This window comes from Lachancea lanzarotensis, scaffold LALA0S04, assembly GCF_000938715.1.
Source record: "Lachancea lanzarotensis genome assembly LALA0, scaffold LALA0S04, whole genome shotgun sequence".
Classification (NCBI taxonomy): Eukaryota; Fungi; Ascomycota; class Saccharomycetes; order Saccharomycetales; family Saccharomycetaceae; genus Lachancea; species Lachancea lanzarotensis.
In genome coordinates this window covers 841278-862369 of record NW_019212882.1, presented here as the reverse complement: position 1 = coordinate 862369, position 21092 = coordinate 841278, and the positions used below count along the sequence as shown (strand labels likewise).

The 21092-nt window shown below is 43.5% G+C and overlaps 11 protein-coding genes across 11 annotated transcripts; 5 read left to right on the top strand and 6 right to left on the bottom strand.

Moving 5' to 3' along the window:
- Positions 1–109: 109 nt before the first annotated feature.
- On the top strand, positions 110–445 carry HOT13 (LALA0S04e09494g1_1; the record flags this gene model as incomplete). Its single annotated transcript, XM_022772994.1, has 1 exon — positions 110–445. The coding sequence occupies one exon, from the start codon at positions 110–112 to the stop codon at positions 443–445; it is 336 nt and encodes a 111-aa protein (XP_022628403.1).
- A 15-nt stretch (positions 446–460) lies between these two features.
- AVO2 (LALA0S04e09472g1_1) lies at positions 461–1648 on the bottom strand (the record flags this gene model as incomplete). Its single annotated transcript, XM_022772993.1, has 1 exon — positions 461–1648. The coding sequence occupies one exon, from the start codon at positions 1646–1648 to the stop codon at positions 461–463; it is 1188 nt and encodes a 395-aa protein (XP_022628402.1).
- Positions 1649–2030: 382 nt separating this feature from the next.
- CLD1 (LALA0S04e09450g1_1) lies at positions 2031–3344 on the bottom strand (the record flags this gene model as incomplete). The annotated part of the gene is made up of 1 exon (XM_022772992.1): positions 2031–3344. The coding sequence occupies one exon, from the start codon at positions 3342–3344 to the stop codon at positions 2031–2033; it is 1314 nt and encodes a 437-aa protein (XP_022628401.1).
- Positions 3345–4484: 1140 nt separating this feature from the next.
- On the top strand, positions 4485–5702 carry UBX4 (LALA0S04e09428g1_1; the record flags this gene model as incomplete). Its single annotated transcript, XM_022772991.1, has 1 exon — positions 4485–5702. One exon carries the CDS (start codon positions 4485–4487, stop codon positions 5700–5702), a length of 1218 nt encoding a protein of 405 aa, XP_022628400.1.
- A 63-nt stretch (positions 5703–5765) lies between these two features.
- On the bottom strand, positions 5766–8402 carry SOV1 (LALA0S04e09406g1_1; the record flags this gene model as incomplete). Its single annotated transcript, XM_022772990.1, has 1 exon — positions 5766–8402. One exon carries the CDS (start codon positions 8400–8402, stop codon positions 5766–5768), a length of 2637 nt encoding a protein of 878 aa, XP_022628399.1.
- A 414-nt stretch (positions 8403–8816) lies between these two features.
- Positions 8817–10196, bottom strand: RRP14 (LALA0S04e09384g1_1; the record flags this gene model as incomplete). Its single annotated transcript, XM_022772989.1, has 1 exon — positions 8817–10196. One exon carries the CDS (start codon positions 10194–10196, stop codon positions 8817–8819), a length of 1380 nt encoding a protein of 459 aa, XP_022628398.1.
- An 885-nt stretch (positions 10197–11081) lies between these two features.
- TEF4 (LALA0S04e09362g1_1) lies at positions 11082–12681 on the top strand (the record flags this gene model as incomplete). Its single annotated transcript, XM_022772987.1, has 2 exons — positions 11082–11289; positions 11645–12681. 2 exons carry the CDS (start codon positions 11082–11084, stop codon positions 12679–12681), a joined length of 1245 nt encoding a protein of 414 aa, XP_022628397.1.
- A 602-nt stretch (positions 12682–13283) lies between these two features.
- VMA5 (LALA0S04e09340g1_1) lies at positions 13284–14462 on the top strand (the record flags this gene model as incomplete). The annotated part of the gene is made up of 1 exon (XM_022772986.1): positions 13284–14462. The coding sequence occupies one exon, from the start codon at positions 13284–13286 to the stop codon at positions 14460–14462; it is 1179 nt and encodes a 392-aa protein (XP_022628396.1).
- A 466-nt stretch (positions 14463–14928) lies between these two features.
- Positions 14929–16674, bottom strand: BOP2 (LALA0S04e09318g1_1; the record flags this gene model as incomplete). The annotated part of the gene is made up of 1 exon (XM_022772985.1): positions 14929–16674. The coding sequence occupies one exon, from the start codon at positions 16672–16674 to the stop codon at positions 14929–14931; it is 1746 nt and encodes a 581-aa protein (XP_022628395.1).
- A 1616-nt stretch (positions 16675–18290) lies between these two features.
- On the top strand, positions 18291–19130 carry PEX21 (LALA0S04e09296g1_1; the record flags this gene model as incomplete). The annotated part of the gene is made up of 1 exon (XM_022772984.1): positions 18291–19130. The coding sequence occupies one exon, from the start codon at positions 18291–18293 to the stop codon at positions 19128–19130; it is 840 nt and encodes a 279-aa protein (XP_022628394.1).
- Positions 19131–19252: 122 nt separating this feature from the next.
- On the bottom strand, positions 19253–20299 carry TDA11 (LALA0S04e09274g1_1; the record flags this gene model as incomplete). The annotated part of the gene is made up of 1 exon (XM_022772983.1): positions 19253–20299. The coding sequence occupies one exon, from the start codon at positions 20297–20299 to the stop codon at positions 19253–19255; it is 1047 nt and encodes a 348-aa protein (XP_022628393.1).
- Between the last annotated feature and the right edge of the window lie 793 nt (positions 20300–21092).

Sequence of the window (21092 nt, the reverse complement as noted above, 5' to 3'; positions counted from 1 at the left end):
CCATATTTATATAATGAAATGATATATACACATTTAATGAAACCACAATTCTCGGTAAGGTGCATTATCTTGTTTGCACTATTGTTCTTCAGAGGGAAAATTCACTAAAATGCCCGAACCTAGAGGTCTGCTTGTTGATGATCAGTCTCGATGCGTTCATTGGAACTCGAGAGTTGATGTTATTTGCTTCAAATTTAAATGCTGCCAACAATACTATGCCTGTCATTCGTGTCATGATGCCCTGGAAACACACCAAATTCAAAGATATAAAATCGCACCAGGGTCCTCGGAACATGTGGTACTGTGCGGTGTCTGTCGTAAAACAATGACTTTTGAACAGTACCACCACACACTCAAGTGCGATAATAACCTTCAGTGTCCATTTTGTTCGGCATCTTTCAATCCCAATTGTAACTTACACTACTCCATCTATTTCGATATATAGTAGAGATCCAAGTCTTCATCTTCTAATCTTGGATACAGACACGTTTAGAACCGATAACTGATTTTCCTTGCCTCCCAGTGTCTTGTCACTCTTCAGCGGTGCATGGTGAATGGATTCTCGAGAGTCGTCTCGGGTACCTTGGGTATTAGCAGAGCAAGATTCGCGATTTGAATTGTTTTTGTTGCTCTCCACGCTCATAGTAGATGCGCTGTGCTTGTTATACCACTCGAAACTGGTATCTTCTGGTTTCCCACGTATTGCACTACTTAAGGTGGGGCTCGGATCCCGTTTCGACAAAGACGTCGATGATGCAGTGTTGGTATGACCGAGATACGAAAGCCGGCGTCGGCTAGGCGAACCGGTGTGAAATGTATGCGAAACCGGAGTCCTTGGAGATCTCAAATTTTGATGACTACCTACAGATGTTCTGCGACTCGTGGAGATCGCTGGTAGTGGCGGAAGCTGTGATGAAAGGAACTGAACGGCTGGGGATGTGGTCATCATGGGCGACCCACTGTTCTCAAAGACCGGCTTGGGAACAGTTAGCGGAGAAACCATGGATTGATAGCTTGGCCTTTTCGGCAGCTGGCTGTGCGTACGTTTATCGCTCAGTGCTTTGTGGTAGGTATCTACGAGCTGGAACGTCATACACAAGTCTTCCGGGGCCCAGTTTCCAAGCTTATTCTCACCCTCTATCTCGTTTGAATCACCCTCCAAAACCAAAATTCGCATGCAGTTCACACTACCGTATTTGAGACAAGCGTCCAATGCAGTACAGTTCTCGTCGTCCCTCAGACTTAGATCTGCGCCCAGACCTAAAAGCAGACTCAAACATTTGTGATGGTCCCGCAAACACGTCATTTGTACGGGAGTGAGGCCATGAGAGCCCCTAAGATTCAAACAGTATGGGAAATGTTGTAGCAGCAAGTGTGCGGTTTGTTCGTGTCCTTCCAAAAGAGCCAAATGCACGCATGTGTTGTTTTTGAAAGTTTTCAGGATCTCACTCCTGCCGTGTCCTAATTGTAACAGATGCACACACACCAAATACCTTCCGTAGTAAGAAGCGTAGTGTAACAGCGACCATCCGTTCGCAGAATCAATTTCCGTTAAAAGATCCGGATATCGGCTCAAGATACGTTTTACTATGTGAAGTTTGCCCGAAATGACCGAATTTCGCAGTCTTATGGTTGGAGTCTCGAGCATTCGGGTCCTATTGCGGGTCTGAAGATCTTTTCGGCTCAGTTCACTCACTTGTTCAAATAATGGTTGGTGAGATGAGGTATTCCGAATAGTGGTTTCCTTAAATTTAGTGATGTTAGAATAGTCGCTGCATGGAAGCTTTTCACCGCTATTTTTTCAAGGTCTTGCATGCGCAGAAAGCGAATTGGAAACATTCATTCTGGAAACAAACGGGAAACAAAAGGGAAAGCTCAGTCACGTGTTAGTTGATAAGATGTCATGAGAGTGTGAGTAGAGACAGACACATCAATCATCAATGGCCTGGACGTTCCAGTAACCTCTTTACTTTAGATGAGTTGAATATTATTCATAAGATTATCTATACGTGTGGTTGATTCGCTACTTTTCAAGACTCTAGCTTAAGAAATTTGAGCACTTTGCTGTTGAACTCGGTAGGATTATCGAGGTACAAGTGATGGCCCGCATTGGAAACCACAGAGTAATCGGCTTTGATGCCTGAGGTATTCTCGTTTATCTTGCGTACCATGACCTGGCCCGCTTCTTTGCTCATCCAATCGTTACTGCCATACATCCAAAAAGAATCGCATTTTATGTTTTCAGGAACTCTGCTCAGCAGAGGCAGTCTTGCCAGAACTCCAGGAGCTAATATCCGCGTCAAAGCGTATTCACCGCTGCCTGCACCACTGAACACGCTGTAAAAGTAGTCGTGAAACGTGAACAGCTCTTTGGGGTCTTGCAAGTGCGCGAATCGTCTGAAAGACCATCTAGAGGACATTAATGCGCCCATTGGGCCCAAGCTGCGCAAAACGCCAAACGGAGAAATATTGCAAGACCACATGAAAGAAAAAATCCGAGGTAAGTTGGGAACATGTTCTACGTTACCCGCTTCGTCGGGAACGTGAAATGAGCTTGATGTTTTCACTGGACGATCCGTGGTCGCATTGGCTTTGTCCGCCGAGATTTCCTTCGATACGTCGGGCCCCAGTTCGGTCGCATGGACATGCTGGTTTGTGTGAGTGCGAGTGAGGTCAAAAATCGAAGTTTCCACGCCCACAGGACTCACCAGGACCAATTTTTCCACGCGCTCAGGATATTTAAGAGCGTAACAGCAACCCAAGTATCCTCCCAAGGAATGGCTAACAAGCACAAAGCGTTCGAGCTGTTTTTTTTGTCTCCAACGTTCCAGCGAGTCCACAAAAAAATCTTCCGCTTCACGCACCTCTTTAGCGCTTATGTCGCCTCTTTTCAGGTAGCTCGATCTGAATCCGGTGCCAGGAAATTTAGGCCGTGACGAGAGTCCATAACCAAGCATGTCGATAGCATGCAACGTAAGACCCGGAACCTGACTCAGACCATCAAAATTTCGCACAAACAGCCCCAAGGCTGCTCCATAACCATGCATTATCACCATATCTTTGCCATATTCCCGGTTGGTCTTCTGGGTATTTTCAATTTGGAACTCGTGGATATGTTCTTTGTTACCGATGTCCACATCGATAATGGAACATTTGCGGGTATCGTCACCGTCTGGGAAGAAATCCAAGAGCGATAATAGCCGTTTTTCGTTACTTCTGCCATCTGAGCCCTTCCGCCACGTTTTGAAAGATTCTTTCCATCCGTAAAGCTGCTGCAATTGTGCTAGTTCGTCTTTGGAGAAAGTTCGCAAATCGTTGTCGGTTGTTTGCGACCCTTCCGACATGATCGATGTGGTGTTGGAAATATAAGTAAGACGGTGTAAATATCTCGAACGTTGTCGCCACCCTGGTCTGATGGACAGTTAAGCCAAGCCAGATTGAGCCCTCACCGATTTATATATATCAATTTCCCATTTGACTGGAGGAACGACTGTAGGAATGGATAGATGGCGATATATATGATTCCGTGGATTTTTGCACTAAAAATTAAGCGGTTCCGTGGGAGGAGCGGGCATATGAGAAATGATGTTGAACTGATCTATGAACAAATGATCGGGAGTTTTCGGGCCTAGCGCTTTGTCTTGTCCGTCCAAGGCCCGAGCATATGAATTCAGGTTTAAAGTAGGTAGGTTTTGAGACGATGTGTGTTCAAGAGGAATGCTCGGCGACCAGAAGAGAAGCTTAGTTCGGTGAAATAATCTTCATCGATAAACCAACAGTCTTCGCTTCGCTCCGCTGCCTGAAAAGTAGCGTTACTTTGTGCTGGTTTTAGTCGACGACAGCGATTGGATCGGGGTTTAACGTAAACATTGAAACAAGCATCGCTGACCCAGTAAATTTAATGACCTATATAACACAACGTAGAGTAATCGCATCGGTTATAATTGTGAAATCAATGGCTTCTTTTACTCGCCTCATTACCGTGAGAAACTTGAAATGTGCCAAGTCACGTGAAAGAGAATTATCCATCCAGTGACATTAATGTCGAATGACCAGATTTTCTGATGATATGTAGACCCTGTCTTATGGTGTTGAAACAGCGTGTAGCGATTTTATCAGGTCGTTTGGTCTTATATTCGCTGCTTGGCAAATTCTTCAACTCTCAACAATGCTATTGAAAAACTTCTGCTTTTTACCATTTTATCCGTTTCAAGTACCTGCCACATTTCTTTGAATACCAAGAGCGTCAAATTTATTGACGGCTTTTGAAAACCCAAGAGAATCTTACAATCTTCATGATTTGAACCGCTTTCTTATATCAACTGCCATCATCCGCCCGCGCCAACTACTCCAACCCCTACTCATTCCTCTAGTCCTTTCTCTGGTCCAGATTAATGCGTATGATATAGTATTGGATGTTATAACGCTTAAAGAATGTGCACACACACATCTAGTTCAAGATCTGACGCTACAGATCATCCTAAATGTCAGTAGTCCAGATAGCATATAAGTTCGCGAGCTTTAGGGAAAAAGTAGAACCGGGCAAAAATTTGAACGATGTTCTACCCAGAAGTTTGAAGCACTTCAAGCTCAGCACGGAAAATAAGTCGTGGGCCCTTTACCACGCTGAAAAACAGTTGCCACTGACTGTTCCATTGCGACTTTTAAACCTTGCCGCTGGAGCAACTCTGGAGTTGAAAGAATTGAAACAGACAGGAACTCCAGAGCAAATTTTGAAACTCAAGTTCACGGTGCTAGGACGTGGCGCAGAAGTATGGACAGGTCCGTCATCAACCAAAATCATCGATGCAATTCAGGTCATATTTGAACGCAAGTCATGGCCCTTAACATTAAACGACATGAGATTACAGTGTTTTTCAAAAGTTTACAATCTCGAACAGATAAATCAGTCTACGTTTGCTGAGCTCGGAATCCTCGAAAACGTCGCGCTTAGACTATCTTTCGCTTCGAAACTCGAAGAACCTAGGAAACAGCCAAGGATGCCCGAACCAAGAAGTACACCTCCCGTTCGAGAGAAAGTGAAGGCCGAAGATTATGTGGAAAAGCCGGTAGAGGCTCAAGGCGATGATCAATCGATAGCTGCTTATATTCCAGATTCAGACGTATCTTTAGCCTCCTACAAAGATCAGGAGGAACAAGACTTTGAGGTAACAGTAAATCATTTTAAGAGGTACCAAAAAATGCTATCCAAAAGTACCGGAAGCGACCAACCGTTGTTGACCAAACGACTGCGAGAGAAAGAGAGTGCAAGCAAAAAGATAGACAACTGCAACGTTCGAGTACGCTTTCCGGATCGTACCTGTGTGGACATTAACTTCAAACCAGATGATACCATTCGCTTAGTTTATGAAGCCGTAACGAGGTGTTTGGATGACAGAACCATTCCCTTTGCATTATTCCACTCACATCCACACAAAGAGATACAAAATGGCGATTTGAAACTAGTCGAGAACTTGAAATTTGGTTCTAAGACTCTTTTGGTGCTAGAAAGCGCTCACAACGGCGTGAAACTCAGATCTGACTTGATCGAAAAGGCGAAGACTTTCGCATCTCTTCGCGATCTAGATGACAGCATGAAACAAACCATAGAAAGTCCTGCACCGAAAGGCATAGATAAAAAGGCTGGTAACAGTTTGCGCTCTGGGCAAACGCCAAAGTGGCTCAAGCTAGGCAAAAAATAGGATGGGGTCATTACATGTCTATGTACAAGAATAATCGTATAGCGCTGCTTCATCATATCGCTATCAACTGAGATCTAGCTCTTCCAGTGCTGCGCTTACTTGTGCTAGTTCTTCACCACGATGGTGTTCCAAGAAGTCCAAAATATTAACAACAATTTGATGTGCGTCCTTTTCATCTGATTCTCGCAGAATTGATCCAGCCTTAATCTGATTTTCCACAGATCTTCGAGCAGTATTGACTAAAGAGCAAAGACTCTTTCGGTCCCTTACTTCATTTGCCATCAGCTTTTCACGCTCAATCGCAATATACTCCAAGCGAAGACCACCATTCAAGAATCTTATTAATTTACTGTCAGGATTGATGCCGCTGACTTCACTCATATGCTTCAGGAGAGCTGGTAAATATGACCAGTCGCGTACACGGGCAAAGGCCTTGATAATGAGCTGGTAAAAAGTGGCATCAGGTAAAATATTATCCGTCTGTACCATGGACTTAAAAAGATACCTTAGGTCACAAATAGGATGCTTATTAACTTTTGATCTCTCTTTCAAGATATTGCGCTTCCAAGCGCCGTGATTGGACCGAATCTCTGTGACACCTAAGCCATTTTCGAAGCACGAGTAGTACATTGCAAAACACTTCCAGATCTCTAGGTACAGAGACTTGGTAATCTCCCGCCTTTTGAAAAATGACAGAAGATGTTTAAAATGATGTCCAGTCTCGGGATTGGCTCTATGATCAAAGATTGCATTTATGATGCTGAAGCAATTATCAAGGTTTCCTGTCTTTCTATAATGCTGCAAAAGAGATGAGAGAAGCATCGAGTTGTATTGAACGTCTTTTTCATTCATTCTCGCCACAACTTCCTCAATTTTCTTTTCATATCTGATGATATCCTTGTCTGCTCTAGTCTTGTGTGCTTTTGTACTGTAATAGTCGATGAAAACGGCATAATGATGGGCATTTGCTGACAAGCCACCAACGCTAGCAGCTTTCTCACTTGCAAGATCTTTCTCAACTTTCTCTAGAAGTTCCCACGCCAAATCTTCCTTATCATCCTTGAGGAGCGTTTTTAAAACACCATGTATCCTCAGTGAATACTCTCGCCTCGAAGTGTTTTGATCAGATATGTTCTCTCCTTTCAACAGTTCACCTGCAAAGTCCTCAGCATTCCTAATCAAAGAAGGATAGGACGCAATTGTTGTGATGCTGTCGAATAAAATGTGCCTATAGTGGGATGATAGTCTATCAATTCCACTGATATTTTGCGCTCGATGAAATGCTGTTTGTAAATGGGATAGAGCATCAGCGGTTCCGCTGATAAGAAGTGGTTCAAGGTCTTTTCTGAGAATATCAAAATTCTCCAGCAAATGAAATTTTAATCTCAGCACGACATTCGTCAATAATTCATTGTCCATGAGCGGTAGTGCAGCTAAGTTCAACAAGAGTTTGAGCCCGTTTTCTTTGCGTTTTCTGTACAGATGGTATTGGATTAGCGCCACATAATCCAATTCAGTGGGCAGTTCCTTCTTATTCAAATAGCTATCCGCCTGATCTTCATCAGTGAAAAAGACGTTCTTATTCATATCAGAAATTTCCGATCTTGAGGTCTTCCATCCATAATTTTTTGTAATGTTTGTGAACACGTCCGTCAGTTTGTCAGACCCCCTAAAGTCTCGCACGTAAAGTTTCTTGCGTATCGCAGTTCGTAGAATCCTAGGGGCAACATAATTCGAATCGAAGGTGTTTAAGGTATAACTTAACAGCTTGTCAAACTGAGCAAGATGATTAGCTCGTAAGCATACCATCATACCCATTTCGTACCACCAACGCTGGTTAACCTTTTGACGATTAGAATTGAAAAGTTCCAATGCTTTTTTGTAAAACCCGTAGTATACTAGCGCCTCAATATAGAATGATTCGTTCACAGGATCCATGCGCACTTTATCGAGAGAGTAAATCAAATGACCAGCAAGTAATATTCCTCTCAGTCTAATGTCTCGAAGCGGTATTGTTTTGGATATCTCGAAGGCACGGACCATTTGCTCGGTATTTATGATACCTGCAGAGGCCAGTCTTTTCATGTTAAGATCTGATAAAACCCTGTACATGCGTTCAGTGCTTGGTAGAAAGGACGCCGAGTCTTCCGAGTTAGAGATTTCCAGATCCTGGAAAACCGCTCTTTCCAGCTCTTTCTCAGACCTTATACTGTTCCTATCGCCATTGAGTCCTTTTTGATTGGCATGATGTTTTTCTTGCAGTCTCCGCATCTGAACTGGTCCCATTTTCTGCAGTCGTTCGATCTCACATTCTGACTCCTCCAAAATGAAGTCAAACAGCACCTCCATTCGGTTAACATTACCAGTTTGAGCATCGAAACTTTTCATAGCATTCTTTCCCAACTTGTTGAGTTCAGATTGTGATTTTTTGAATGCAGACGATGACGAGTTTACGTAGTCCAAAAACAGTTGTTCAGAAGACCCGTTTTCATCCAAACTTTTGAAACCAAGTTTCTTTAACTCTTTTTCTATCATTTCTGGTGATTCAGCTTGCATCTTCAATTCCTGGGGTCTGAAAAGATCATTTTGATGCGTTTTAACCTGTGGTATATGACTCGTAGATGGCTTTATTCGCTTCCTGTAAAACCGAACAAACGACGAAGATCTGCTGTTGCACCGCAACTGTCTCGTAACATTCATCTTCAAGGCAGTTATCGGATTGCCTGTCGATCTGTTCGAGTTCGATGTTCTCACAGGTTCGTCGAGAAGCTATGACAGCGGTAGATAATTCTCATACTCTTATTTTCTACTAAACATTAAACTTACGTAAGCGATGAGCATAACTTATTTAGATCAAGTCATGTGGTTCACTGAGATCGTTGAGAGTTTTTGAGCTGATGAGTATTCAAGCTCTAAATCTCTTGTATGGTGACACTGGGTGTTTATGCTACGTGCATATGTGATATATAAACCTGCTCGGTAGGGCTCTTTGGCCTTCCCACAGATGCCTCCTTTATGCCAGTTTTTGACGCTCAACGAGATATGTGTTATTACTCACAACGCACTTTTGGAATGTGTATTTGAAGGTCAACTTTCCTATCTGTGCATCTGAATCTAACGTTTCTTCTGACTCTTGAGACGTCCTTCGAAGCCTGCGCGTTTGGGCCTTACACCCTTTATGCCACGCTTCATCTTCTCCTGGTGCGATCTCTTCTTTCCCTTGTTATCCTTCCGTATCTGCAGATTTTCCTCCCGTCTCTTCTGTTTGTCCGATATGGCAGTAGCAACGGTTTCTTTACGTTCGCGCCATTCAACTGCAGATTTGCGTTTCTTGGCTTCTTTGCGCTTCAGGGCCTTGCGTAGTAGTTTTTCGTCGTTTTTCATTTTTTCACCCTCTGCTTGAAGCATTGCACGCTGCCACTTATCTTTTTCCTTTTGTTTTATCTGTTCGAGTTCGTCCTTTGCTTCTAATTTAGCTCGTCTCTGTTCTGAGGCCAGCAGATGAGCTTTTATATCATTCTTAGCCGGTCCCTTCTTGCTACCAGCTTTCCGCAGACGCTGTAGGTCGGAGGTTGCACGATCGCCATCGTCGAATTCGATATTCTGGAACATGAGGTCCGCAGTTAGATCCTCGCCGCTACTGGTCTTTCTCTTCTTTGGCTGTACACTAAGGTTCTCTTCCTCGTCCTCCTCACTGTCGGAAGACTCATTCTCGCTTGATTCATCCTGCTTGACCTTGTCCAGCTCTGCCCGTTTCCTTTTCTGCTCTTGCTTACGTTTACGTTGCTCCAGGATGGCTTCTCGCGAGCTAGGAGCACCCGTTACATGGGTTCCAGGTGCTCTGCGTTTTTCTTTCAGAGATTGTATTTTTTCCTGCAGTTTGGCGCGAAGTTTTGCTAGATTTTCTTTTCTGTCAGGTTTTGGAGCGTCTTGTTTGGTATTACTGGAGCCGTTGTTTGCAGGCAGGTCAGTCTGCGCACTCACTTCGTTCCCTTGGTCGTCAAATACCACGTCTATCGCTTCTTCGTCCTCTGATGCGGTTTTAGAGTTTTGGAGATTTTCGGGCTTCGTTGTAACGTTGGAATTAGAAGTAGCTGGTTTTTGCGATGCATTTTCTTCTTGTTCTTCCGATCCACTTTCTTCCTCATTTTCTTGTGCTTCCTCTTCGTCTTCTTCGTCTTCTTCGTCGTTTTCTTCTTCTGCTTCTTCACTGTCGCTTGTCTGTGGCATCACTTTAGCGCCTGGAAGCACAACGGGTTTCCCGTTAAGCTCTCTTTGAGCCTTGATTTCGAGCGCTGATGCGGAGTCTTCGTTTTGCAGCTCTGGGTCCAATTTGCGACGCTTGTCTAGCTTCGATTGCTCCTTACTCTTTTTCTTCTGCTTCCACTGGTCTTGCGTCTTATCGTCATAATAGTACTTTGCCGGTATTAGTGACAGCAGGCCATCGAAGGCGCTTGAATTTATGCGCAGACGTTCCTCAAGAGATTTGCTCATATTTTTAGCGAGTTTCCTAACTGATAGATCACCACACTAGTCTAGGAGAGCCTTCCCTTTTCAAAAACTGAAGCTCCTGAACTTTTCAAGTTGTAGCTCATCGCATCTCATCGCCTAAAATTTTTCATATATAACGAAGACCTGTGGTGTCAGCCCAGAAAGAAGTGACACGAAGGGAAAGAAGAAGAGAAACATACATTCAAGGGATCTAAACACCACGAATGCTCTCGATAACCGCTTTTCTCGAAATTGCTGATTTTCTGGAGCGTCCAAATTTTTGGAAACCCAAGAATTTGGCTGTCGCACTATATTTCTACATGTCAAGTCCTACAGCGCAAGAAGCGTAGTACAAATCTCACTGAATCTACTAGACGCGTGGCAAGAAGACCGTACACCTGTAATGCTCTTGTTCCATTGTCAAAATTCGAACTGTTGTGTAGAATCAACAATTCTTTCCATGGTAATTTCAACTCTACACACACCTGTCCCAGCGAGATGAACTTTTGAAATGTAGATCTACCAATGAAAAGGTCCAACAAAAAACCGCTACAACACAGCCAAAAGGAGAGTTGACTTCAAGCCATTCCCATCTCAACCAAAATAGTCCACACCCTAAACTCATCGCTCGGGTCCACGAGTACTCCACCGGGTAAGCCTGCACGACAGAATTGTAGATTTTCGCGCTTAAGCTCGAGACCAAAATTTTTCTTCGAGCCTTTTACTCAACTCAACGCTACCTTCGGTCTAATTTTCCAAAATTTTTTTTTCACCACTATATAAAGCTGAAAGTTTTTCACCGATGAAGAACGCTACAGAGTCTGCTCGCTTTTTGGAATAGTTCTTCTAGGATGTCAAGAGTTTATAGAGGATTCGCAATTGATTGAAATGTCTCAAGGTACTCTTTACATCCAGCCCACCGGCAGAGGTTTGTTTGCCAAGTGCGTTGCCAAGTTCCTGGAACTGGACGTCGATATTGTCGATGTCACCAACGATCTTGAGACTTATAAGAAAGAGTTCCCATTGGGTTTGGTCCCTGGGTTTAAGGGTCCAGAGGGTTTCCAATTGACAGAGGTCATCGCCATAGTCTACTACTGTATGTTATTATTCTATTCCTTTCGACGAAGGGAAATCGAAAAAAGTTAACATTTATGTTACTACGTCTTTTCGACATTCCCACATTTGCGGTGAGAAACGTTCTCGTGGTATCTTGTTCCATCTGTTTGCATGATGAGAAACCTTTTTTTAACAGTTATCCCTGTCTGAATGGGGCAAACATCAAAGCTAACGCACCATGTGTCGAGAATTTTTTTATACTCTGAGTCTTACTGTGGAAAAGCAAGATGCCTGAGAACAGTTACCAAGGGTGTTCGGAATGAGAACAGTTTTTTGTCTCCCATTCTCTGCTCAGTTAAAAAGTTCACCGATTACTAACAAAAGTTTCCAACTAGTTATCGAATTGAAAGGTGATGAGAAGATTGCTGCCACTTTGCTAGGTTCCAACCTCGAGGAAAAAGCTCAGATCTTGAGAACTATGTCCTCCGTCAATTCTGACTTAATCGGGGCTTTCAGTCCATACCTCAAGATGCTCTTGGGTAGGGGGTTGCCATACAACAAAAAGAGTGTAGACGATCACAAGCACACCATGGAAAAGATTTTTGGTCTTCTCAACAAAAGACTTGAGGAATACACTTACTTGGCCACCGAAGAAGTGTCCGTCGCCGACTTGTACTTCAACAATTTTTACGCTTTTACTGCAACTGTCGTGTTTGGTGAAGATTTCAGATCTCAATACCCAGCTATTGCCAGATGGTACAAGACTGTTTCGAACCACCCAGTTCTTAAAGGCGTGAACGATTCTTCCAAGTTCTTGAAGCAATCCGTGGTCTACCAGGCACCAAAGAAGGAGTCCAAGAAGGCTGACAAGCCCAAGGCTGCCGAAAAGCCAAAGGCTGCTGAGAAGCCAAAGGTTGAAGAGCAACCTGCCGAGCCAAAAAAGCCAAAACACCCTCTAGAGCTTCTAGGCAAGTCCACTTTCAGCTTGGACGACTGGAAGCGTAAATACTCTAACGAGGACACCAGACCCGTGGCTTTGCCTTGGTTCTGGGAAAACTACAACTCCGAAGAGTACTCTCTATGGAAGGTCGACTTCAAGTACAACGACGAGTTGACTTTGACCTTCATGTCCAACAACCTGGTTGGTGGTTTCTTCAACAGACTAAGTGGCTCTGTCAAGTACATGTTCGGTTGTCTCGTTGTTTACGGTGAAAACAACAACAACGGTATCACCGGTGCTGTTCTGGTCAGAGGCCAGGACTTTGCCCCTGCCTTTGATGTCGCTCCAGACTGGGAATCTTACTCCTACACCAAGCTAGATGCCTCCAACGAGGAAAGCAAGGAGTTCATCAACAACATGTGGGCTTGGGACAAGCCTGTTGTCGTTGACGGTCAAGAAAGAGAGATTGTTGACGGTAAGGTGTTGAAATAAGCACTTAGCCTAGGATAAACAGCAATTCTTAGATAGCTCAGACTACTTGATTATTTAGCGTGGTTCCGGGACTACAATCTGGAACCATACATAAGCATTCCAGATTGCCAGTGGTGTCGCTATATACAGCAGACACCAAAATGATGATGAACTTGATTTAATTAGGTGATTGAGAAGAGTTATGAATTACCAAAAAACACCTTCAATAACATTGAACATCAAAAGAGCTGACCCCAGTTTCAACTCGGCGGCCAATGGAGCGATTGAGATTCAAACTAAGCCTAATTTGAACCAAGAGAGAATCACCAGATGGATTACAGGGCCTTCCTCGTATGTAGAGCTCTACGTTTAAGCGACAACGCGTATCTAATGATCTGTATTTTTTTCCTATAATTATGAAAAACTCATAGGGGTAGTTACCGTCATGAATGTTCGAAATAAAAGAAGACTACACCTCCGTTGAGCATTCCAGCTCTTGTTATTGATCTCTGCTGTTAATTAGAGATACTTTACTTGTTAAAAGAGTTTTTTTCTTGGCTTTCAAAGCTCGCGTTTAAGATCCTTTTTGGTGGTTTTATCTCCGTTTCACGAAGTGTACCAAAATGGCCACCACACTGCATACCGCAAACCAGTTCCTGCTCCTTTCGCTACCTTTGAGTGCCCAACCAAGCTCTGCACCAGGCGCAGATGTCGAAAAGTGGCTGCAAGAGGAGCTATGTGGCGGTAGACCGTTTGTTTCGGAGTTCAAGATCCCAGAGTTCAAGATCGGCTCTCTTGATACTCTCGTATTGCAATCCGAAGAACTTGCCAAAATTGACTCCCAGATAAGTAGCTCTGTTGCGAAAATCGTCGAGGTGCTTGGCAACTTGAACGAGATGCAAACCAATGCCTATAAAACCCTTCCTGTTGGTAACGTGCCTGTTATGGAATACTTGGAGAATTTTCATTGGCAAACCCGCAAATTTAGACTTGATAGATCTATCAAAGAGCTCATAAGCGACATTGCTGACGAGTCTTTTCAATTGGATGCTGACGTTAGAGCCACCGCCACCAACTATAACAATGCCAAAACTAACTTGGCAGCCGCAGAACGCAAAAAAACCGGTGATTTATCTGTCAGATCTTTGCACGACATTGTGAAGCCTGAAGATTTCGTACTAGGGTCAGACCACCTCACCACCGTGCTTGTAGCTGTTCCTAAAAGCTTGAAAGACGAATTTGAAAAAAGCTATGAGGCAATGGCCCAAAACGTCGTACCTTGCTCGGCAAGTGTTCTCAAACAAGACAGCGAATACATTCTTTTCAATGTTCACCTATTCAAGAAGTCCGTTAACGAGTTTGTGAGTGCTTGTCGCGAAAAGAAATTTGTGCCCCGCGATTTCGATTACTCTGAAGACCTTATAAATCAATTGACGAAAGAGCACGATTCTGCAGCTCATTTGGAGCACTCTTTGCGTGTTCAATTGGTGCGTCTGGCTAAAACTGCTTACTCGGACGTGTTCATGAACTGGTTTCATATCAAAGCCCTCCGCATTTATGTGGAAAGTGTTTTGCGCTACGGTTTGCCTCCTCATTTCAACACACGTTTGATTGCAGTTCCACCCAAAAGCCTTGGAACTTGTAAAAACGAACTGATCAAGGAATTTGGATATTTAGGTGGTAACGCTTTTTCGAAGGACAAAGCGGGCAAGATAAAGAAGCAAGACAGCGCGTTGCACGAGTACGCCTCAATTGTTGATACAGAATATGAACCATTCGTTATGTACACGGTGGAATTGTGAGAAAACCTAAAACCTAGGCCGCTAAGGTGGTTATATACACCCTCTAATAAATAGAACAAGAAAACAGTACGCACTCTCTACAAAAAAGTTTTAAAGGTCTTCTAACGTCGACACACCTGTGGGCAGTTATAAAATCTCCACTGTAGTTCGTCTAGGGAAGATACACCCTCATATCCCACCTTACGGGCCCTGAGTCGAATTTACTCCATCGAACGGCTGTTTACGTGACGATGATTTCTTGAACAGGTGATTTCAAGTTGTTTCTGCGACAGAGTTTTAGAAGAGTAGATACAGCAGTTGATTCAACAGGAATTTTCGGTAAGCCACTTGCTTCACGCATTGCGTGAGTAGCGAAAACGTAAGTACACAGGACTATTGAGAATTCTTTGAAGCATTAAAGGCGTAGCCACAGAATCCGGATGCGCATCTGTATTGATTCAATGATGGCTTCTGTGACAAGACAGCATCAGTTAGTGATTGGCAGCTCTATCTTTTCTAATCCGTCGAGGACAAAACCTTTGCTCGAAAATGCTACGGATTCGTTCCTTTCTAAGCCTTTAAAACACTTTTTGGACTCTAGGCGCGGCAATGCGTTCTTCAAGTTGGAGACAAGCATATTGATGTGTCCCTCATATTCTTGATTCAACTGGCAGTCGAACAGTCTGCAATCTCTGAGATCATTCCATTCCGAAAATGTAATGTTAAACATTGGATTTCGGACTGACCTGTGGACTAATTCGGTATTGAACGATATGTCAAGTTTACCGAGCTGTGGTAGATACAATCCCTCTACTGTAAGGCTCCCCTCTGGCTTCGAGACCAGTAATCCAAGTTTCAAAGACTTCAAGCAAGGTTGTCGTAAACATATCAGTGGTGAATTGCTCTTTCTGACGTCAGATACAAAATCCACATCTAAAGGCACCCAGTTGTTGATCTTCGTGTGTAAGACGCCGTCCGGAACAAGCTGGGCATTGATGTGAAGAAGACCATCGGGGCTTTCTTTTTGCACTCGACTTCTGATTGTAGGGATGAGACTTATAGCATCAGCATATTTTTTGGCACTGCTCGTTGTCTCTTCATGCCAAAGAAAATTGTGTCCACTGAAAATCCTTATCGATGGTAGGTTCCAGTTTCTTAGAGAGTGGAGAGTGAGGTATTCTTGTAGGGTATAATCCGATGAGCTTTGCAAAAACCGATGAAGATTGACCATATTGAGATTAGTGTCTTTCTCATCTTTCTCATCTCGGGCAAAAGTAACAGCTTCAAGCTGAGGGCAGCTCATTGACATACTAAGGTATGCAGTCAGATATGATTTTTTCATTAGCAATTGAAGCTCATTACTCGGTTCTTCGCACCCGTCTCGATCATACACTTCGATGTCACGCGTTTCGACAAAACCATTTGCTCGGTATTGCTTTGTCACCCATTCCTTCTTGACTGGATACAAGGTCTCATTTTCACGATAGTATTTTCCCAACCGTTCGAATATGACGCCATGCTCGCCTTTTTTACTCCATTTGAGATTTCCTTGCCTCATTTGGGCGAAATCCGAGAGGCATGTCTTGTCAATGAACAAATGTCTGACGTTGAAGAAGGTGACGTTCTGAAAAAGTGGTTTTGCCTCTGGATAAAAATAAGAGTCGAACATGTTCCCATCATCCCGCTCAATTCGCAGTTGCGATGAGTCTTGACCAATCGCTATTATGTGATTTGGTCGTAGACAACCGAACGGAAACTTGTCGACGTATTTTGCGTGGATCCTTTTGAGATTGATTTGACTGCCAGTGTAATGGTAAGCCAAATAAATCTTCATACTACCGTATGGTTGTGGCAAATCTAATGGCGTTTTCTCATCAAAAGTACCTTCATCAGCAGCTATGACGACGTGATTGACGTGACTGGGGATAACATCTTTTGGATCAATTGAACTATTGTAGCCTCTTATTGTCTGAACAAAATCAGAGGTTGATTCACACAAGTTAACAAGATAAACTTTTTCGCGAAGAAGTGCACTGACAGCCGCACCTGAGTCTCCCATAACTTTTATCCAATTGTAGTAATCCATTACCGAAGTTTTGGGATCTGAAGCTAGCTGTTCAAGGATCATTTTCACGACCTCAATAGGTAGATCTAAAAGACCGGCCATGTTGTTTTCTTCTTTGCCGGCTTTTGGTGCTACCAGTGTTTTCAACGCCTCGTCTGCCAATCGCATTCTGACCAATGACTCGCAAGGGGTGGAAACTGGAGCGAGCAATGAAGAGAAGAGTTCCGTTCTTATACTTGGTTGTTGAAAGCATGAGCTATATTTAGGTACCAGTCTCAGTTAAAGTTTCACTATGCGTCCCTTAACCGGTTTGCATTGGTATTACCATTGTTTAAGGGCGATGACCTATGGACCCTTATTTGAAGAAAATTTATCATTATGTACTTCTCTGACACAGCTGTTGGTGAGAAGGATCCAGGAGTTGAAAGCCTGGATACTGGTATATTGTTATCTTGTGAGGGCATGGACCCAACCAATTGAAACACCGGTTGTGTCTGGAGTTTATGATCCAGCTTTTGAAGCCAACAAAACGGTTGTTTTTTTGTCTTAATTGGTCTTTGATCTGTAGTCAAGCATAGTGGCGTGTTTACCAACTCTGTGAGCTTTAGATGCTGTTTTAATCTACAAGTGATGTGGGAATTGTGACACTTGAAAGTAACAACTGTGCCATATCCTTTTGCTGGCGTCAGCTTCATTGCAATATTAGCTACAGAAGGTGAGTACATACATCTGACGGCCGTTGAAATTGGAAAAAAGCTGTCAGAACCCCTGAGCTACTACAACTCTTGTCTTTCAATTGTTACACGCTTCGATTAGGAGTCGCATCTCGATCATCTCCTTCATTAGCAGCTGTACTCATCGTATTATTCAATATTATCGCCAAAAGAGAGTCACGTGATAACTCCGAAATTTACCAGAACTGACACAAAAAAGAGTTTACAACTCCAAGACGCCATCTGAGTGCCAAAAGCACCGCTTAAGCAGAGTTTCATTCGTGTCTCTTTAGTTCTGCTCACCCATTTTACTAGAGTCCTTCTTGTACAATTTCACCTCTGCTTCACACCACATTAAAAAAAGTAATTTTCGGAGTTAACAGCTCGATGACACATACGTACACGATGATGTGTCAACAACTTCAAAGCTAGAATTCAATTCTATGAGAAGTAAGCAATCCACTTCCATTTCGCGTTGAGCTCCTCACTTGGAATCAGCTCTTACGATTGAACTCCCACTTTTTGTCACCATCCCTCCTCAATACGCGCATCAAAACAAATTTGTCCTACAGAATATTTGATGATTAGAATTTCTCCAAACTGGAAACCTAGCGGTAAATCTAGACCTCTCACCTTATAATTAACTTCTAAATACACTGTTAACGCCTGTACTCTCTTTCACCGCTAAATACCCTCATCTAAAAACGTCACACCCGTTACCACCGAGTGGTCCCGTGATGCGATGAGATGATGGACGAAATTTTTCAGCACCCAGCGAGATTATAAAAAGAGCGGGGAAGAAACTATATGGAACACGATGAGATGAGAAACTTTACAACATTTACACGATACAAAAGGTGTTCCAAAAGACAATATCTTAACTTCAAGAATATTGTTTCGAACGTTTGAAAAACACTTCTGCTTTCGACGAAGCTTATTGTGCTTTTTTTTACTTGTTAGTGTGGGCTATCGCGGTTGGTTTTCTGTATCTATAATTTGCCAAGCCTACGCATAATATTTCAACGTCGCCAAACAAAAATCATTCTTCCCTCCTTTCGTGAGCATTCCATAATGTCAGCATGTCAACCAACTGCTCTGGCTAGGCTTGTGTCGAAGACAGACCAGTTTCCCGCTGCCACTAAAGCGCTGCAAACCTCAAATTTCCACTCGAGTGCTTCGAGGTCAAGACCGCTGGAAAGCGCCGATTTTGAGAAAAATTTCCGCTCTTCCCGTTATTCGGAACCTCCTAGTGGCTCCCATGTCATCCAAGGTATGCCTCCCTTGCAAGCCCAGCCCATCGCTCAAGACGTAGGGTCATGGTCCGACGAGTTTTCACGCATGCAAATTCGTGACCCTTTGAGCTTCACAAACGAGTACCAGCAGCTCTATAAGCAATACGAAAACCCTCCACAACAGCACAACAACCAACCTCTCGCATCCCAAAATTCTCCATTCGCTTTGCAGCAGCCGATACCTGTGTATCGGCCTGCTCTCGTGCAGGAACGGGCCTTCTATGCATCGGCCTCTAACGCGTCTACTCAAAGCGATATGACGGCCCAGGAACATGATATGTTTGCTGCAGAGTTCGATAGGATTGAGAATGAGCTGAACGAAGAACCCACTGCTGCTCCAGATGCGGTTCCTCTATCTCAGGAACAGTTAAAATTTCAGCAAGCAGCTTCTGAGATCAATAATCGCTTCTCCCCTGGTACCGAGACCCCGCCACAGTTGGAATCAAAATTCCAAAACTCTAAGTTCATGGGACTCATGCGCAATATCAGTGATGGTGCGGTCACCCTGATGACCAATGAAGATAATAACCAGAAATACACCAGACTTTTTTCTCCAAATACCGGAAAGCTTGTAGGGAACGAGTATTTTCCAGTCTCTGATGCCACCCTAGATGCGTGAGGCAACAACCATACCTTCCACTAACGACGCCTACGAAATCTTTCGAAAAGAATAAACCTTACTCAATCCTGTAAATTTACAATTACTTACACCGGTTCTTTGCTAATAATAATAATAATACATCATTCGCTTTTCTTACTATGCAGATCTTCGAGCTCCGTTTCCTTTTCTACAGACACACGCGGGCCGGTATTCCTTGGATGCTTCTGAGATTCTTGTGATGTGGGTTCTTCGTTTATTCCCATTAAACCTGTTTTCACGTCGCTAACGAAACTCCAAAGAGATGAGGAGACATTTTCAAGTACATCATCAGATGGTTTGCTTCCGGGATCTGTTTGTCGTACTGGTGTTTTTGTCGGCGAGGGCACTTCGTCCCAATGTAGTTTCTTCTCTAGTTCATGTTGAATTAGTTGATCAAATTGATTGAAAAACGTTAGCGGCTTTGACCACATAGACTCCCTGTTAGAAACAGATTGCGATGGTTCTTCGACCGCTGATTGCGATGGCTGTACAAGGTTCGAAGGTCCTCTGCCGTTTTTGACGTTTTTGTGATCATCCACACCAGCGTATACGGTTCTACCAACCTGATTTTTCAGGTCTTGCAATTGTTGTGTCTGCAGCTGTAGCTGTGCTTCTTCATTAATCAAACCCTTTCTGAGTTCTTCTATCTTGCGCTTAGTTTCCAGAAGTTCGAGTTCTTTGTTGGCCAGCAACTGCAGTAACGAACTAACGCTGGAACCGGATTCAGTTTGTGGATGCAACTCAGAGGCCCCGCTACTGCTGCGAGAATGATCAGAGATGGCGCTTTGAGACTGTCTTCTTGTGTCAAAGCGGATTGTCTGTCTGTGTTCTTGTGGCGTTGAAAACGGAGAAACTACTGGCTGGATCAGCGAAAGACGTTTGACTGTGTTGGAACGAGGAAGCTTGGATTTGCTCGCCAGTCTAGGAGAAGCGTTTCTCAGTGGATGTTCCTGGTTGCTGGGACTTGCTGGGCTTATCTGAGGTTGAACTCTCATGCCTTTTGAGCCGTTAGGGGTGGTGAGCATTTGCGCTCCTGATGCGTCCTTTTCCGTTGCAGATACGTTCAAATCATCACTCTTAAGTTTTTCACTGGTATCTATCGAAGCCTTCTTATCATTGTCCTCGATAAAGCTGTTCAGACTGCTCATAATTGGTGTTGGTTCAAAGGTCCTTGTGAGTAGTCTTAAGGTAGGTCTAGAGAAACAATTCGATATATATTTATGTCATGTATATACAATACATGTAATGAACATGATTGTTAATTCTTATAGATGTTCAATGATGTCAAAGTTGATAAAAACGACGGTAAATACATCGGTGAGTTATGGTTTCGATGGTTTGAGTTAGATGAGGCTTGTTACACCAGTAGAAGTTCAAAATTTCGTGGATTGTAGATTTTAGGCGGCGATGGTTGGTGTAGCCGTTGCAATTTCAAGAAGAAAAGCGGACTGGAGATCTAAACTTGAGAGAGTACGGGAAGTCTTCAAGAATTGACATGCAATTCTTTGGAAAGAGTGCACTAGGTGTATTCTTTTGCCAAAATTGCTTGGTATACGGGTTTCGGTTCCATTTTCGCTGCTTGAGCTAAACGATGAAAGTGTTGATTGGGACCTTCAAGAGTGTACTGCGAGCATCTTAGAGGCCAACGACTGATGATCACGGAAGAAAGTAGTGGTATAACTAATGCACCAGTGGAATTTGCTTACTACACGCAAAGTGAAATACGCGCGACAGAATAGTATAAAGTGATTATATCCGTTTTGCTGTTTATCAGCGGCATTTCAATCCACCACGATATACCCGGAAGGTGTCTCGGCAGTCACTCACCCGCTTTTCTTGTCCTTACTTGCAATTCTATGAGAACAGATTTGCAAAAGTAGACTTGTAGACGCCCGGTCAATTGCAGCTTGGAGTTTATTGTAATGATATATCCAAGATGTC